Source organism: Pygocentrus nattereri, chromosome 30 (genome assembly GCF_015220715.1).
Source record: "Pygocentrus nattereri isolate fPygNat1 chromosome 30, fPygNat1.pri, whole genome shotgun sequence".
Taxonomy (NCBI): Eukaryota; Metazoa; Chordata; class Actinopteri; order Characiformes; family Serrasalmidae; genus Pygocentrus; species Pygocentrus nattereri.
Genome location: NC_051240.1, coordinates 5231181 through 5250806, shown reverse-complemented (window position 1 = coordinate 5250806; position 19626 = coordinate 5231181). Strand labels below are relative to the sequence as shown.

The 19626-nt window shown below is 46.1% G+C and overlaps 1 protein-coding gene across 1 annotated transcript; it reads left to right on the top strand.

Moving 5' to 3' along the window:
- The first annotated feature begins 15073 nt into the window (after positions 1–15073).
- cbx8b (chromobox homolog 8b) lies at positions 15074–18988 on the top strand. The gene is made up of 5 exons (XM_017693068.2): positions 15074–15348; positions 15467–15510; positions 15887–15952; positions 16135–16201; positions 17404–18988. Exons 1-5 carry the CDS (start codon positions 15280–15282, stop codon positions 18277–18279), a joined length of 1122 nt encoding a protein of 373 aa, XP_017548557.1. The 5' UTR covers positions 15074–15279; the 3' UTR covers positions 18280–18988.
- The last annotated feature ends 638 nt before the right edge of the window (positions 18989–19626 follow it).

Below are 19626 nucleotides of genomic sequence, written 5' to 3'. Positions count from 1 at the left end.
CAATACATTCTCCATCAATCTGAAGAACCATTTTATCATGCAAAGAAACATTTAAGCATGGGAATGTTTCTGAGTAAATGATTCTTACATAAAGCTGTTGTCTTTGTTAAAGAACCCGTAAAGAACCATTTTCAAGAGACCTTCTCCAAAATAGTAACAACAAAAAGAAAGCATTCCTAAGTTAGTGCAACACTCTTAAGATGGTTCTTCAAGGGTTCTTTAGTAACAACAGTGGTTCTATGAACACTCAAAGAACCATTTGCATGCTTAACTGGCTCTTTGCATGGTCAAATGGTTCTTTCGATTGATGTGTGAATATGTTTTTGGAAAGGGTTCAATACTGGGCCAAAAATGTTTCTTCTGTTGTTACAATGTTAAGCTTGTATGCATCAGACCCTTTGGTGCTATATAGAACCATATACAACAGCATATAGAACCATATACAATTCTCCATCAGCCTGAAGAACAAATTCAACATGCAAAGAAACATTTAAGCATGCAAATGGTTCTTTGAGTGCTCATAGTTCTACATGGAAACATTTTCTTTACTAAAGAACCCTTGAAGAACTTTCTTTTTTTAAGAGACAGTTTCCAAAAGAGTATCAGCAAAAGGAAAACATTCTTAACAGTGCAACAACACTTGATTCCAAGTAATTTTGGAATATTTATGGAGATTTTGTTCTGGCATTTTTAAGATATTGGTTCTATCACTATCAAATATGGCTTCTGCTGGTCTTACATACACAGTAATAGTAAAGTCATAGGACGTTTATTGGTACTATATAGAACATTCTTAAAAAGATGGTTCTTCAGGGGTTCTTTAGTAAAGACAGTGATATTATATAGAGCCACTCCAAGAACCATCCGCATGCTTAAAGTGCTCTTGGCATGGTGGAATGGTTCTTCAGATTGATGGAGAATGTGTTGGCTTTATGAAGAGCAGCATCAAAAAGTGTTCTATTATATGCAAGCTTAGTATCATCATAATAGCAGAACCCCTTTTGGTGCCACAAAGAACCTTTTTTAAAAACAGCATTCTCCATCAGTCTGAAGAACCACTTCACCATTTACGCTTGCAATGGTTCTGTATAGAGGAGAGTCTCAACCTGAATGTGCCTGATGTAGAAACATTTAATAAATGTGTAATAAATGTATTTTGGATGTTTTGAACGGGCTGTAGGCCTCTAATGTCCCTGTGTTGTTGTTCATCAAAGCACTAGATATCTTTAGTAGAACACGGACAGCACGCGTTCCTTCTTTTATTCTGTGTTTCTGTTATGACGTAATGCCGTGTTAACTAAATAACTGCTACTACTAATAAAGTGTTGTAGTTTAGTGCAGCTTTAGTGCCAATATACTAATTAATATATGTAAAAAACTTGGGTTAAAAACGACCTTGCCCATTCAACAGTGGTGGTCTATGAGTTTTAAAACCACTCGAATGTGTCTGTCATTAGCTCTAAGCCACAAACAGCCCAAAAGTGGCCTCTCTTTGAGTGCTAATGAGCAGCCACAGAACGTTACTACGTCACAGCTGGAAGCCTGAACTGGGCTTAAGTCATATACTACATTTCCTCTGCGAGACGTTGACCCCTGTATGGTTCATATCCTCTAATAAACGTCTACTAAGACATGAACAGGACTGTGTTGTGGTAGTGATAGGAACTCATAGCCATGTACACTTTCTGTTAAAGAAACAGGGCAATGTTCAAGTTCTTTCCAGAGTTTCTGCACCACCATATCCGTTTATTTTCCTGTATGTTAAATTATATAAATAACAGGCCTAAGCGAACAAATTATAATATATATATATCAGTGCCTATTTGTAAGGAAGAAGAAGCCTGAAGAAGCGTAATTAAACAATCAGACTAATTATGCAGCAGGCCAGGATATAACTGACGCTCCAGTCTGAATCACAGCAGTTTACGATAGATAGATAGATAGATAGATAGATAGATAGATAGATAGATAGATAGATAGACAGACAGACAGACAGATAGATAGGCAGACACATAGATAGATAGATAGATAGATAGATAGATAGATAGATAGATACAGACAGACAGACAGACAGACAGATAGAGATAGATAGATAGACAGACAGACAGACAGACAGACAGATAGACAGATAGATAGATAGATAGATAGATAGATAGATAGATAGATAGATAGATAGATAGATAGATACAGACAGACAGACAGACAGATAGAGATAGACAGACAGACAGACAGACAGACAGACAGACAGACAGATAGACAGATAGATAGATAGATAGAATTTTTTGAAAATTTTTGAAAAGCACGCCAAAAAAAGGTTCTATTACACACAAGCTTCGTCTCAGTGGCAGAACCCTTTTCGGTGTTATATAGAACCCTTTTTTTAAATCAAACAGTCTGACGAATTCTGACGAGTTTAAGCAGTGAATTGGTTCTGTCTCACTCACAGAACCAAGAAAGAACCTCGAGGAGCCTCAGAGCTGTCGGAGTCAATTTAGAGGCAGCAGAACACGGTTAAACGGCTGGTTCTGGTAGAGAATAAGGCGCTAGAGACTCGGTGTGTGTGTGTGTGTGTGTGTGTGTGTGTGTGGTGTGAGCGACGCGGGGGGGGGTTCACTGGGGGGCGTTTACCGCGCGATGTTTTGTCGCCACCGCTCTCGATATTTCAGCAGCCAACATGGCGGCGGCGGTAACGGCTCTTTCTGGAGGATTAGCAACATTAGCAGCGCGCGAGGCGAACCAGGAAGCCCCCGCGAGCTGCGAGAGAACAAACAGATGATCTGTCATCTCGAGAAAAGCGCTGAGAGAAACACGCACTCGCAGCGGCTTTTACTCATCAACCACTTCCTCCCGCGCCGCGGCGGCTTCACACAGAAAATCCCCCCTCCCCCACTGAGAGTCAGTCCGGCGGTCTTCCTCTAATCCCCCCTTCCCCGAACGGGACGCTCGAGCTCGCTTAGTCCTGTGTGGCGCTTCAAAGCCTTAACAGTCAGACATCGTCACGCGGTGGTTTTAAAGGGGAAGCCCACCGATACTTCACATGTCAGAACAATCAAACGGCTGTGAACGGAGGTGTCCCTCAGAGCAGCTCGGCGTGGACGGAGTCCCTCAGAGCGGCTCGGCGTAGACGGAGTCCCTCAGAGCAGCTCGGCGTGGACGGAGTCCCTCAGAGCGGCTCGGCGTAGACGGAGTCCCTCATATCGGCTCGACGTGGACGGAGTCCCTCATATCGGCTCGACGTGAACGGAGTCCCTCAGAGTGGCTCGGCGTGGATGGAGTCTCTCATATCGGCTCGTCGAGGACGGAGTCCCTCATATCGGCTCGGCGTGGACGGAGTCCCTCATATCGGCTCGACGTGGACGGAGTCCCTCATAGCGGCTCGGCGTGGACGGAGTCCCTCATAGCGGCTCGGCGTGGACGGAGTCCCTCATATCGGCTCGACGTGGACGGAGTCCCTCAGAGTGGCTCGGCGTGGATGGAGTCTCTCATATCGGCTCGTCGAGGACGGAGTCCCTAAGAGCGGCTCAGCGTGAACGGAGTCCCCCAGAGGTGCTCGGCGTGGACGGAGTCCCTCATATCGGCTCGGCATGGACGGAGTCCCTCATAGTGGCTCGACGTGGACGGAGTCCCTCATATCGGCTTGACGTGAACGGAGTCCCTCAGAGCGGCTCGGCGTGGACGGAGTCCCTCATATCGGCTCGGCGTGGATGGAGTCCCTCAGAGCGGCTCGACTTGAACGGAGTCCCTCAGAGCGGCTCGGCGTGGATGGAGTCCCTCAGAGCGGCTCCGTGTGAACGGAGTCCCTCATAGCGGCTCGACGTGGACGGAGTCCCTCAGAGCGGCTCCGTGTGAACGGAGTCTCTCATAGCGGCTCGGCGTGGACGGAGTCCCTCATATCGGCTTGACGTGAACGGAGTCCCTCAGAGCGGCTCGGCGTGGACGGAGTCCCTCATATCGGCTCGACGTGAACGGAGTCCCTCAGAGCGGCTCGGCGTGGACGGAGTCCCTCAGAGTGGCTCCGTGTGAACGGAGTCCCTCATAGCGGCTCGGCATGGACGGAGTCCCTCATATCGGCTCGACGTGAACGGAGTCCCTCAGAGCGGCTCGACGTGAACGGAGTCCCTCAGAGCGGCTCGGCGTGGATGGAGTCCCTCAGAGCGGCTCGGCGTGGACGGAGTCCCTCATATCGGCTCAACGTGAACGGAGTCCCTCAGAGCGGCTCGGCGTGGACGGAGTCTCTCATATCGGCTCGTCGAGGACGGAGTCCCTAAGAGCGGCTCAGCGTGAACGGAGTGCCCCAGAGCGGCTCGGCGTGGACGGAGTCCCTCATATCGGCTCGACGTGAACGGAGTCCCTCATATCGGCTCGGCGAGGACGGAGTCTCTCATATCGGCTCGTCGATGATGGAGTCCCTCAGAGCGGCTCATCGTGAACGGAGTCCCTCAGAGCGGCTCGGCGTGAAGGGAGTCCCTCATAGTGGCTCGGCATGGATGGAGTCCCTCAGAGTGGCTCGGCGTGAACGGAGTCCCTCATAGCGGCTCGACGTGGACAGAGTCCCTCATATCGGCTCGGCATGGACGGAGTCCCTCAGAGTGGCTCGGCGTGAACGGAGTCCCTCATAGCGGCTCGGCGTGGACGGAGTCCCTCATAGCGGCTCGGCGTGAACGGAGTCCCTCATAGCGGCTCGACGTGGACAAAGTCCCTCATATCGGCTCGGCATGGACGGAGTCCCTCAGAGTGGCTCGGCGTGAACGGAGTCCCTCATAGCGGCTCGGCGTGGACGGAGTCCCTCATAGCGGCTCGACGTGGACGGAGTCCCTCATAGCGGCCCGGCATGGACGGAGTCCCTCATAGCGGCTCCGTGTGAACGGAGTCCCTCGTAGCGGCTCGGCGTGAACGGAGTCCCTCATATCGGCTCGACATGGACAGAGTCCCTCAGAGCGGCTCAGCGTGAACGGTGTCCCTCAGAGCGGCGTGAACGGAGTCCCTCAGAGCGGCTCGGCATAGCGGCTCCCTCAGAGCGGCTCGGCGTAGACGGAGTCCCTCAGAGCGGCTCGGCGTGGACGGAGACCTTCATATCGGCTCGACATGGACGGAGTCCCTCAGAGCGGCTCGGCATAGCGGCTCCCTCAGAGCGGCTCGGCATGGACGGAGTCCCTCAGAGCGGCTCAGCGTGAACGGTGTCCCTCAGAGCGGCTCGGCATGGACGGAGTCCCTCAGAGTGGCTCGGCATGGACGGAGTCCCTCAGAGCGGCTCGGCATAGCGGCTCCCTCAGAGCGGCTCGGCGTGGACGGAGTCCCTCAGAGCGGCTCAGCGTGAACGGTGTCCCTCAGAGCGGCTCGGCATGGACGGAGTCCCTCAGAGTGGCTCGGCATGGACGGAGTCCCTCAGAGCGGTTCGGCGTGGACGGAGTCCCTCATAGCGGCGCGGCGTGGACGGAGTCCCTCATATCGGCTCGACATGGACGGAGTCCCTCATATCGACTCGGCGAGGACGGAGTCCCTCAGAGCGGCTCAGCGTGAACGGTGTCCCTCAGAGCGGCTCGGCATAGCGGCTCCCTCAGAGCGGCTCGGCGTGGACGGAGTCCCTCAGAGCGGCTCAGCGTGAACGGTGTCCCTCAGAGCGGCTCGGCATGGACGGAGTCCCTCAGAGCGGCTCGGCGTGGACGGAGTCCCTCATAGCGGCGCGGCGTGGACGGAGTCCCTCATATCGGCTCAACATGGACGGAGTCCCTCATATCGACTCGGCGAGGACGGAGTCCCTCATATCGGCTCGACGTGAACGGAGTCCCTCAGAGCGGCTCAGCGTGGATGGAGTCCCTCAGAGCGGCTCGGCGTGAACGGTGTCCCTCATAGTGGCTCAGCATAGCGGCTCCCTCAGAGCGGCTCCGTGTGAACGGAGTCCCTCATAGCGGCTCAGCGTGGACGGAGTCCCTCATAGCGGCTCGACGTGGACGGAGTCCCTCCTAAAAGCCCCTAAAAGCTCCTCACAGAAGGGTATTACATTAAATGGTTATGCAAACCCTGAGTGATAGATAGATACACTCATAAAAAAAGGTAGGACACTATCACTGGGGCAGTGCCCCTCTTATCACTGTGGCGGTGCCCTCAGGGGTACATCCCAGCACCTTAAATCAGGGAACATAACTGCACCAGAATCCACCTAAATGATGTTTTCTAAGATGTACTGACTCCACACACTCCGTCTCCCCTCCAGGCTTTTATTCTACAGTTTTTCTCAGATCAGAATTGAAATTCTCAAAACTACCTGTTCAATCTTCACATCATTGTGTCACTTGTGCACATCAAAAAAGCAGTTTCTCATTTCTTTGAACAAATTGCAAATGCTTTGGTACATCTATGCAAATGATTATGTCCAATTCTTTGCTGTTTCCTACATTATCAATTGCTTATATCATGTTGATCAAAATGTATTATATGGGTCTCTGTTGAATAGTCTCACCCCCCACAACATTTAGGCATTAGTTCATAGCATAAGTCCATAAGTCTTTACATGCAAAATGGTTGAACAAGTTGTCATAATATGTCAAGCTTATTTCTAGACATTTCCATTAGAGCTTTTTCCTAAATCTGTCCTTAAGTGGTAAATTGCTCCCAGGTGAATCTTGACTTTCTCTAACGAAGGTGCATCTCATGAACCATCAACTGGCAAGGATATATATAGCTGGAGCACAACACAATGTTACAATGTCTGACAATGGAAGGACAAGGAATTGGACAGGGTCAACAGAGAAGAGGAAGAGGAGTGAGGCTGCATGCCGGAGGAGTTGGGAGGCAAAACAGAGGAAGAGGCAGAAGAGGCCAAGGACATATGCATGTTCCTGATGAGACAAGAGCCACACTTGTAGACAATGTTCTCAATCATGGGCTTACAGTGGCTGAGGCTGGTCGAAGGGTGCAGCCAAATGTTGGGAGAACAACTGTGTCCTCAATTATTCACACATAACAGGTCTGTAATCTATCGATAGGCACTGTACTGTAATACTGCATAATTTCTGTAATGCATCGTACAATATTACACTACAGTAAGTGTACTTCATACAGTGATCTCTTACTCAATTTTGTGTTTTGCATTACAATTTTTTCCACATAGAACTGCAAGACAACTTCACAGGGGTGGCAGAGGGCCCCTTTTCAGACCTGAACAGGAGGGAGCTATTTGCACCATGGTTGTTGAAAACAATGCTATAACACTAAGGGAGATAAAGAGTGCCATTATAGAGGACACCAACATCTTTGAAAACATCCAAACAGTCAGCATCTCAACCATTGACAGGGTGCTGAAAAGACATCAAATGAATATGAAGATGCTGTACACTGTTCCATTTGAAAGGAATGGTGAAAGAGTGAAGGAGCTGCGCTACCAGTATGTACAGATAAAACATGCATGAGCATGCAGTAACTGTACCTCACAGTAAACAGGACAACATTGTGTAGTGATACAGTACAGTGAGTGCGACCTTTACACATTTGCTAAGGCTGTAGAAAAGATGCAATATGTGCCGTATACATTTGATGTAACTGTATCTTGTCCAAAATAAAAACGCATGTAATTCATAAAATTCATTTTGTGTCTTCTGGATGTAGTGTATAATGGAACTGGAAGCAAGTGAACCACCTCACAGCTTCATCTACATGGATGAGGCTGGCTTCAGAAGGCGTGGTCGAAATATCATCGGCCACAGAGCTACAGTTGACGTGCCAGGCCAACAGGAACATAACCATGGGTGCTACTATCTCTGAGATTGGCGTGCTAATGCATATTCCCAGTATTGGGCCATACAATACAGAGCATCTTGTCACCTTTTTAGACACTCTCTAGGGACCTCATCCCTGAACAAGAGAGGGATCAGATTGGAGATGACTTGCCAAAGTATATCATAGTTTGGGACGATGTCAGTTTCCATCGCTCCAACATCATCAGGCAATGGTTTGCGACCCACAGTAGGATGCTGATGGAGTTCCTACCACCCTACTCCACATTCCTTAACCCCATTGAGGAATTTCTCTCAGCGTGGTGATGGAAAGTATATAATCACCAGCCACATATACAGATGACCCTTCTGGCTGCCATGGATGCAGCGTATGATGACATCACAGCAGATGCCTGCAGAGGCTGGATAAGACACTCTAAAAGATTCTTTCCACGTTGCATCGCAAGAGAAGATATTCGTTGTGATGTGGATGAGAATTTGTGGCCCAACAGACTGGAATGTCAGGAGGTGTAGGAAGACTGCCCTGTAATTCCTATTGCACTGCATGTACAGTTTTCCCTAAGGAGATTGTCCCATGTTCACATTTGTACTTTTGTTTTTTTATTTTTTTTTCTTTGTGCTCTTTTCCTTTCAGTATCGCAATGACATACGTCAACAAATTACAGTACAAACAATAAAAGAGTAAATGTGAATCTAGTCCAGTCTCTTGCATCAATCTCCCACATACACTAAGGTGTAACCTACAATTTACAATAACTGTCATCAATATTTTAGCCATAGTTTATATCAGAACATCCATCCAGAGTATACGGTCATATTGACAACATGACTAAGCTATTTGACTGTCTATCCGTACACAATGACACAGACTTGTCATTCTGATGGCACTGACATGTTCATTGACACAGATATTTACTTTTGAGAGATGAACTAAGGCTTTTGAACAAAAGACTGGCTGCACTTACAGTTTTGCAAATGCCAAGGATGATTAGAGAAATGTACCAAAGCGACTGAGAAAAACTGTAATGCTCTGATTTAAAACATTTGGTTATGAAAAGGTACAAATATCTACTTTCCCACCAGGAAAAACTCATGTAAGGTCCACCACTGGACCTTAAAACCACTGCTGTACCTGTCAGAGTACACTTACACTGTTTGTACCTTGATGAACGAATCATGTAGCTGCAAAGGACGTTACAGTGTAGATAGACAGATAGATAGACAGACAGATAGATAGATAGATAGATAGATAGATAGATAGATAGATAGATAGATAGACAGATAGATAGATAGATAGATAGATAGATAGATAGACAGATAGACAGATAGATAGATAGATAGATAGATAGATAGATAGATAGATAGATAGATAGATAGATAGACAGACACAGATAGACAGACAGACAGATAGATAGATAGATAGATAGATAGATAGATAGATAGATAGATAGATAGATAGATAGATAGATAGATAGATAGATAGATAGATAGATTAATAAAATATCTATTTTTTGTTGTAGTCATATTGACCCTTGGTTCCAGTCACCAGTTATAAGTTGTTTGGTTCTTTAAAGAAGCTTTTAAAAACTAGCTCTACATGGCACCGAAATTGGCTCTTTTGTTACAAGTCATAGAACCTTTATTTGGTACCGTTAAAGGTTCCAGTCTTTACCTATCGGCGCTCCATACGATAACAGCCTGTAATGCGTATTAAGATATACACGTTTAGATGAGACTGTCGAGAGTCGGCATTTAAAATTCACCGCTTTTCTCTCCCCAAACTAAACACACACACACACACACACACACACACACACACACACACACACACACACACTTATATATATCGTTCCGTGAGGGTTTCTTCTTCCTCAGGACAGTTTATTTCCTAGTTTGTTAAGTTGTTTGCCAAATGCTTGCAAAATCTATAAAGTCTATAAATAAAAGTCTCTCTCTCTCTCTCTCTCTCTCTCTCTACCCCTCTCTCTCTCTCTCTCGCTCTCTCTCTCTCTCTCTCTCTCTCTCTCGTTCCGGAAATCTGGAAATTACTCAACGTGACACCTCTATTGGACAAGTAGAGTAAAAAGCAGCTCAGCCTTTCCAGTGTATGCAGTGCTGATAAATCAGTAATAATTAATAATTATTACAGGCAATTATAAACGATGATTCACAACGGTTGGACTGTCAAACTAAACCAGACCGCAGTTCACAACCACGCACTTCTGTCCGGCTAACATTAATAATAATAATAATAATAATAATAATAATAATAATAATAATAATAATAATAATAATAATAAAAGTCCGTAACAATAAACTTTATTAAACCCACTGCTGCTCGTGCTCTTAATTTCCGTTTGCAAAAAAAATTCTGCTTCTGCGCGAGACTCCTTGCCCAGAGACTAGCGAGCCAATGATCTTCTTACAGCTCTACCGCGCGCGCAAGCGTGCGCGCCCGACCTACCAATCGCTGCACTGACAGCAGCCGCTGCCCGCGCTCAGATGCACGAGCCTGCTGAGCCCTGTGGGGTTCTACAACAAACACTGGGTTCGCTCGCGTGGAAGAAAATCTGTGGAGTTCTAGAGCGCTGGGTTTTAGAGTTCCGCCGCGTTCTAATCTCGGCCAGAAAGAGTTGTTCTACATAAATAGAACGCTTGGCTCGTGCTCAGACCTCTGGCTGGCGTTTTAGAACACAGAACTCAGAACTCCGTTTACTGAACTCCACACGCGCCAACCGTCGTCGCGTTCTAGAACCTTCGGAAACCCTTCGCGCGATCTGGCACGTCTTCCGCTACTCGAGCAGCGCGCGCTCTTCTTCCTACATCAAACGCCACCTGTTCATTAAAGGCGCGAGGTTCTGACGGCGCGCGCTCTAGTTCACAAACCAGAAAGTGAAGCTTTAAAAAACGTCTTTTTAATTAAAAACGTCTTTTTTATTAAAAACGTCTTTTTAATTAATTAAAAACGTCTTTTTAAAATCTAATAAATTAAATTAGTTAAATTATTAAGTTTAAAGGATAAATGAAATCATATAGCTGTATAGAGGAATTTAGAATATATCATGTTTATTCCTGTCATCATCACAGAAGAATGGACTGATTAATATAAACCGAGTTTTCTTTTGATTGTTTTAATGGATATTTTTTATAATAAATAAATGCAGTTTAGATCTAAATAATCAGAGCTAATCGGAGCAGCCAGCTGTCCAGTAACACTCCTGGACTGTGATTAACTGCACTAATTTAATCTGAATTTAATCTGTGATATTGCAGAATTTCGGTGATCCTCACACATTCAAATTAATCTCACATTATTTTATTCTTCATGTACGGCTTTATTTATTTTTACCTTTGATGAACGCATATTTGTACCATTTAACCGATGCAATAATATAATATAAATTATCTCTCTCTCTCTCTCTCTCTCTCTCTCTATATATATATATATATATATATATATATATATATATATAGACACATATAATTTATATTATTGCATCGATTAAATGTTACAAATATCGTTATGTTAGAATATTTATACATGATGATAATTATTACATGAAAATCCAATTTATTTTCTTTTTTTTTTTGCTATTTCATTTGACCAGTCTTAGTGCTGATAATCTTCCCAGTACTATACTTGAAAAGAGTAATGTGCCCGATGATGATGATGATGATAATAATGATAATAATAATTACTATTATTATTATTATTATGAATAGTGTTAGTATTCAGGCAGATATACATACTACATATACATATTATTGCCTGTCAACATTTACCAAGTTCTACCTAATTTTCCAAACCTTCCCATCACTGCTTAGCAACCGTTGCTACCCGCAATTCCTTCAGTAAATGAGCAGCATGTTCGCGGATAGCACGGGGTCTGAGCACCGAGGTCTACTGAAGTTTCTGCAGAGCAGCTGTGGCTCGGCCGCAGACTCTCCTGCCCGCTCTGTTCCTCTCTGTCCGAGACGCTGTGCTGCCCTGAGTCCCAGAGCAGCTTTGACTTTTCTCGAGATGTGATAAACATGTGGCGTTAATGAGCGCAGTTGACGCATTAAAGCTGTAAGATGAAAAGCCTGTATTTGATTTTTGTTCGGACTGCCCGATATTCAGCTCTAGTCTGGTTCCAGTAGCTGCTCTGTCCAGGCGACAGGCTCCTCAGTCGGCCAGGTTAGCGGGTAGATGAAGCTGCCTACTCCTGACTGCAGTCCGCACGAGAAAGTCCGCTGTTATCTAGGGCGTGGATGGCGCAGTATCTCGTACCTGACGCTATTAAGAAGGCAGCAGGTGCATTGGGCTCTGTTTTGTCTCAGTAACTGTGTGAGCAGCTTCCCGTCCCGTTAGCGGGGGTTTGGTGCACCAGCGTTTAATGGCCTGTGTGTCTCATGTGAGCTTGTTCAGTAATCAGAGAGGACAGGGATGCAAAAGGACCACGCGACGGTAGATGTGGGAGGAAAAGGTGCGTTACAGTTATTTTGATGGGTGAAAAAAGGAGCAATTAATTAGCAAAAATAATAATAATAATATTAATAATAATAATAATAAACTTACGATAGGAGAAACTTGCGATTGGTGTAATACTACACAACTCTGTAAAATGGAGCAAAAATTATATAGCTGGCATCTTAAGAAAGCTATCTAATAATAATAATAATAATAATAATAATAATAATAATAATAATAATAGGATCATACCCATTGAACCTGAAATAATGAAGGTGAGTGATGTGGTGCTGTTGTTTGTCCGTCGTGTAGTTGGGGGTTATTGTTAAGCTGATCCTCTCAGTATTTGATATTAGGTTCTGGTTAAAGGTTCTGAAGTTTGACTCATTCCTTCACTTTCTGCTTTTGTTTTTTTGTCCTGTGACGCCTTTTCGGTGGTTGCCAGGCGGAGCTGACCTGAAAACAAAAAATAGTCAAAAAAAAACCCCATAAACAGGACTGAGAGACGGCGGCGGGGGGAGGGGGGGTTCTGAGAGGCTCCTCAGCGGCTCAGGGTTAGTCAAGCTTAACTCTCTCATACTTTCCTGCCTCACCTTTTCGCCCTGCGCCTCTTCGCGGTTCTGAAATGAGTCACGCGCACAATTGTTCTTCTTAATGTAGTTCGGGCTCAAATCAGAGATCCGGCTGAGCTGAGAATAAAGAGCCGGAGCCGCTGGAGCTGAGCCAAGCTGAGCCGAGCTGAGCTGAGCTGAGCTGAGCTGAGCTGAGCCGAGCCGAGCGGAGTTGAGCTGAGCTGAGCCGAACTGAGCCGAGTTGAGCTGAGCTGAGCTGAGCCGAGCCGAGCCGAGCCGAGCTGAGTTGAGTTGAGCTGAGCCGAGCCGAGCCGAGTTGAGCTGAGCCGAACTGAGCCGAGTTGAGCTGAGCTGAGCTGAGCCGAGCTGAGTTGAGTTGAGCTGAGTTGAACTGAGCTGAGCCGAGCCGAGCCGAGCTGAGCCGAGCCGAGCCGAGCTGAGCCGAGCCGAGCTGAGCTGAGCTGAGCCGAGCTGAGCTGAGCCGAGCAGAGCCGAGCTGAGAGTCCGAAACACTCGTTTTTTAACGTTTGACGGGATTGTAGTGAAACGCTTTTGGCGGCTAAACGGTTCACTTTCGTTTTCTCACACCAAATATTGAAACTACACTCTTAAAGACGCTCCTTCTGTTTGGAACCGTGAGAGCTGTAGGCTCTGTAGAACCACGTGCATGCTTGAATGGTTCTCTGCACTGCGAGACAGCTCTTATGACTGCTGGAGAACGCGCTGTGTTTCTATAGCGCGAAGAAGGTTTCTGTTGTGCTGTGACGACGCCAAGCCCTTAATAATAAGAACCATTTAGTACCTTATAGAACCATTTCCAAAAAAGGTTCTATATAGAACTATATACAGCTCATTCTCCGTCAACCTGAAGAACCATTTCACCACGGTTCTCTGAGTGTTCGCGGTTCTATATAGAACCATTGTCCTTCCTACAGAACCTTTGAAGAAACGTCTAAGTTCGGGCTTTAGTGCGGTTCAGACGCTCTCCACACTAAAGAGTGGCGTGTTTAACGTGTGCAGGTGTATTAGGCGTGTCAGCACATTGGTGGCGTATCTCCCCTGCTCAAAAACACAGAAGCCGTTAAATGTTTCTGTTGGTTTCTTGATGTTTGTGTAATGTGATTTGCCTTTTTTGATGGTTTTTATTAGGATTCTAATGGTTGACCAGCTGGGGGCTGATTCCAGACGCATGTGAAGGTGTCCTGATAGGATCTAAAGGTGTTGTACAGGTGTTCTAGTGGTTTGTTGTAGGAACTATTAAGTCAATTCCTATTGCAAAGCGAAGCCGTTAGGAATGAATCCGAATCATTTTAATGGTGTTTTTAGCGGGGTTAGTGGCTGAACCCGTTCAATATTGCTGTCTCACGCCAAATGTGTTGACAACTAACCTACGACCTTCGGCTCGGTGCGCTAACCGCCTGGCGTTGGCCTGGATACGTGTAAATAGCGTTAGGCTGTAAGTTCGCTGAGGCGACGGCCACCTGCAGCGTGCGAGGCTATGCTCAAATAGAAATCACCTCAGTGTATACTTCCCCTCTTGCGTGGCCTGCGGTGAACCATTAAGAGTTAACGTTTTTTTGAGGACCTCGTGATAAAATTCGCTGCGTAGCGTAAATACTATGGACAAAACGGCGCTTATACGTTTCGCGCTCCGTCAACAACTTTAACAGGCTGACAGGCAGAACATTAGCACGTCTCCTCTCCGCTAAGCGACCGGCGGTCGCCTAGCAACAGCAGGACCAATGAACGGCTCCGGAGCGGGTCCGCCGCTAGCAGCGCCACGGCAACGCGGCCGGAGAACGCGATGACGTCGGTCCCGCGCGCACGAGAGAATATTATGGTCTGCCTGGAATTCTGAGGCGAGATAGAGAGCGATTTACACACAGAGAGAGCGATTTACAGAGAGAGAGAGAGAGAGAGAGCGATTTACAGAGAGAGAGAGAGAGAGAGAGAGAGAGCGATTTACAGAGAGAGAGAGAGAGAGAGAGAGAGCGATTTACAGAGAGAGAGAGAGAGAGAGAGAGAGAGAGCGATTTACAGAGAGAGAGAGAGAGAGAGCGATTTACAGAGAGAGAGAGAGAGACAGAGAGAGAGAGCGATTTACAGAGAGACAGAGAGAGCGATTTACAGAGAGAGAGAGAGAGAGAGAGCGATTTACAGAGAGAGAGAGAGAGACAGAGAGAGAGAGAGCGATTTACAGAGAGACAGAGAGAGCGATTTACAGAGAGAGAGAGAGAGAGAGAGAGAGAGAGAGAGATATACACTCACTCAGAGAGACAGAGAGAGAGAGAGAGAGAGAGAGAGAGAGAGAGAGAGAGCGATTTACACTCACTCAGAGAGAGAGACACAGAGAGAGAGAGAGAGAGAGAGAGAGAGCGATTTACACACACACACACACACAGAGCTGCTATCCGCTGTACGAGCTAACGGTCGGATAGACGGACGGAAAGAGAGAGAGAGAGAGAGGGACATATAGACAGACAGACGGACGGACAGACAGACAGGCGGAGGGAGGGAGGTAAACATGGAGCTGTCTGCTGTCGGCGAGAGGGTTTTCGCGGCCGAGTCGATCATCAAGCGCCGAATACGACGGGTAGGTGTTAAAGCCGAGACAGACAGCAGCCCAGAAACGGCCATTCTCTCCACCACCGCTGTTTGCCATGGCAGCAGCGGCTCGCGCTAACCCTCGCGCTCTGTCTGTGTGTGTGCAGGGTCGGATGGAGTATCTGGTGAAATGGAAGGGCTGGTCGCCTAAGTGAGTAGCTACGAAAACGGTAGGCTAGCGGCTAACCGAGTTAGTCACACTTTAACAGCGCCAACAATGGCTGTCAAAGGCAGCCCCGCGTCTCGCGGGCTCGGGTGCACCACCAAGCTGAAGTCAGCTCCGTGCCCGAGGCGCCAGAATGTAACTGCTGCACCGTTTAAGGTGGAACGGAAAAATTCGAGCACGAATCTGGCGAATGGGAAGCCAACTTCAGCCTCGTAGCTGCACGCGCCCTGGGGTGTGAGGGGCTGGCAGGGGGCTGGAAATCACGCGCTGTAGAACGCTGTGACGGGCTAGCCGCCCCAGTGCGAGCCATGCCGTGACATCAGATGAGCTGTCAGCTTCTTATTTGCTTTGCTTTCTGCAGGTACAGCACATGGGAGCCTGAAGAAAACATCCTGGACTCTCGCCTCTTCGCCGCTTTTGAAGAGAGGTAATGTACATGTGGTCGCGTGCTGTAAATACACATATACCCGTACCCCGCTCCCACCCCACTCCCACCCCGCTCCCACCCCACTCCGCATGCCATCGGAGCCTTATCCTTATTTTTGTGCCTCACGTTGGGCTGCCGCCGCTCTGATTGGCTGCCTCAAGTGGCTGTCGCTGCCTTCACAGGGAGCGTGAGAGGGAGCTGTTCGGACCCAAGAAGAGAGGACCCAAGCTTAAGACCTTTCTGATGAAGGTTGGTAATGGCAGCCAAGTGTTTTTACTCAGTTAAACCTAAAAACTTTGGTCACAGGCTGTAGACCCCAGTTGAGGATCCACAGGTGTTCAAATCATGAATGCATTTAATCAGGATCAGGCTTGGGCTTACACCTTAGAAAGATGGTTCTTCAAGGCTTTCAAAAGGGTTCTTCTGTTGTAGATTATAATGCATGCTTGACATTGCAACAACAGCAGAACCATTTTTGGTGCTACAGAGAACCATTTTCAAAAGCAACACATTCTGCAAAGCTAGCAGTAGAAGAACCAGTTGTTGATACAGCATAGAACCATTTTCAAAAAGGTTCTTTATAGGTCCATATACAACTCATTCTCCGTAAATCTGAAGATCCGTTTGTTTCTTTGAGTGTTCATGCTTTTATATAGAAGCATTGTCTTCACTAGAGAACCATTAAAGAACCGTCTTTTTTAAACTGTAGGCCTAGGATTATGGCTAAGGTTAGGATTGGGGTTGAGTAGAGCTGGTCGATATGTAATATCACTATATTTCAATAATACGTGATGTATTACGATTTGTTTTGACACCTGAAAAGTAAGGAGCTAAAGTAACGCCACATTTTACAAAATACCCTGAAAAACGGTGAATCTAATTATTAGCATTTGTACACTGTGCTGCACTAAATCCAATTAAGCAGGATTAATTGTGCTGTTTTGCAATTAATCACGCTGCTGGAAGTGCTTTTAAGTGCTAGCAATGTTCACACTATGCTCAGAAAAGCAAAATATTGTGTTGTAATTTATAACAATAATTTGGGAAAATTAGAGTGAATTAATAGTATTTAGTTGAAGGTAAAGTTATTCTACAAAGCATCTATAGTGTGGTATCTAAATAAAGTGCTGACACAGTTTATTGTAAAATTAAGAATTAAGCAACAACAAAAATCTTTATTTATTCTTGCATAAATTGATGCACATGGGCCTGAAATTCTGCTTATGAATTTGGGTGATTTAAGCTGCTTATTTAGGCCCAGTTCATGTATATGTAGTTTATTAGGACGATTCTTAGTTTACCACACCAATAACACAAAATTAATAAAATATGAATGTTGCATGTCAGTTCAGAGAAATGCCTATGAATTCAAACCAATTAAGATATAATAAATTATTTATGTGTTATGCAGTTGGGTCCATTCTTAAATGCCTCCCTGTGTTTTTTCACAGGCCCAAGCGAAAGCCAAAGCCAGATCCTATGAGTTCCGAGGCGAGTCCTCGCGGAGCATACGCATCACCTACCCCAGCACGGACGCTCTGGCCGCCCCGAGGGCCAGAGAGGGCCTGCGGGCCGTCGTCCCTACCATCTTCCCTCCTGGCACTGTCAACAGAGGTGAGAGCATCCGGCTTCCACCTCCAGAGCCACCCAGAGAACTTTCCCCGCCGAGGCCCACCTCCGACGGCTTCATCTACACGCCCAAAAAAAGAGGCCGCAAGCCCAAACTGCGCTTCAGCGACGGCTACTCGAGTGGGCTGCTGCATCCGGACAAGGCGAAGATGAGCACGGAGGAATCGATGTCCGGCATACCGTCCAAAATGGCGCGGCTTGAGCTGGGCGAGGACGATGAGGACAGTGAGGACAGGTGCTCTGACCTGAGAGCCATGAAGATGTCCCACAGGCACCAGGCTTCTCCTGTGTACCCCTACAAACCCCACAGGATGATTCCGTCGATGGATTGGAGCCTTCACTCCAGCAGAATGGCTGCAAACTTCCAGGACTGCAGGACTAGAGACCATTTGAGCCATTTGCACCGCAAGCACCTAAAGCACCTTAAACATCTCAGCCACCACCGAGCGTTCGAGACTGTGGACCAGGCAGCCAGGCTGCAGCAGCAGAAGCCCACCCTCATCGCCAAAATCCCTGTGGCACGGATTCTTGGCGAGCCGGAGGAGGAGGAGGAGGAAGACGAAGAAGACGAGGACACGTGGAGCCCCTGCTTCAGCAGTGTGGAGAAGGTCATCGTCACGGATGTGACGACAAACTTTTTGACCGTGACTATCAAAGAGAGCAGCACAGACGAAGGCTTCTTTAAAGACAAGAGATGACTGTAACCCTACTACAGCATATAAAAATATACATATGTATTTATATATATATATATATATGTGTATATATATATATATACATAGATTTTGCCTTGTTTTTCTTCATACATCAATTAAGATGAATGTTCTGTAGATTGTACATAAAAATATGAAAGATTTTATTCCATTTTCTGTGTTAGACACTGTATTTGACTGTCATGGTGAAGCTGTGGACGAACTCAAGACGATGGACGGAGATTTGCATGCACTAGAAACGCTGAGCTTTGAGCTAGCAGTTGTGTTTGTTTGCGGATGTTTTGGCTCCCAGAGCTGCTTCGTTATAAAATAGACAAAGATTTTTATGAGAAATCATATACTAAATATAATAAGCTTCTGTGTTTCCATTGTCTGTCCAATTAATGCTCGTTAATATTCAAGCATTGTTTCACTTTATTTGCTTTATGTGCACAGGTTGCATTACACTTGCAACGAACTAGTTACTCAGCGTTATTATGTTTCTATGTGTGTACAAGACTATAATATACTAATTGGCTAACATTGATAATGTTATCAGGATGAGTCACACAATGAACTGCACAATAAATTGCTTTGGGTTCATATTTCATTGAAGTTCAAATATGCAAATGAGCATTCAGCCAATTGCTAAATGTATGTGGTGAGCATCCTGACCAATCACTGATAAATTAAAGTATTCACGTGATGCACTAAATCTAAATGGCCCAATAGGCTCCTGATTTACTCAAGCTCTGCTGAGATGACCACGTGTGTCAGTATAAACGCAGTGTGGCCGTTTTCTCCATATTGTGCATCTCTAATCAGAACCAAAACAGGTGAGTTTCTAGACTTCAGTAGTTCTCAGCGTTGGGTTTTGCGTTAATACCTGTGAGGCAGCTTTGGGCTCCGGTTTGATCAGTTTCTGTGAAGAGATTTGGAAACTCAAGGTTGTTGGTGCGTTCCCATTCTCAATTCGGTTTAATTCAATTCACTTTAATTTAAAGACAGTTTATAGGTATTAGTGCACGCTTGAGAATGATGGTTCTTAAAGGGTTCTATATTGTTATGATGTCAAGCTTGTAATAACAGAAGAATCCTTTCCGGTGGCATACAGAACCCTTTTCAAAAAGAATGTGGAACCACATGCAGCACCGTTTTTCGATGTAAAGAACCCTTTAACCATGCAAAGGGTATTCCGGGTGTTCGTGGATCAATATAGAAGCACTGTCTTTACTGCAGAACCCCTGAAAATCAGCACTTTTAAGTCAGTACATTAAACTGTAATGTAAAAGCTTTTTTTTTTTTTTTTTTTTACAAATTTATAAAATTAATTTTTACAAAAAACCCTCTTTT

Excerpts from the sequence above, each read along its gene's own strand:
- cbx8b (XM_017693068.2), top strand. The coding sequence starts at position 15,280 with ATGGAGCTGTCTGCTGTCGGCGAGAGGGTTTTCGCGGCCGAGTCGATC. Across the intron at positions 15,511-15,886 it reads TGGAAGGGCTGGTCGCCTAA|GTACAGCACATGGGAGCCTG; the intron begins GTGAGTAGCTAC and ends TGCTTTCTGCAG. Across the intron at positions 15,953-16,134 it reads TTCGCCGCTTTTGAAGAGAG|GGAGCGTGAGAGGGAGCTGT; the intron begins GTAATGTACATG and ends CTGCCTTCACAG.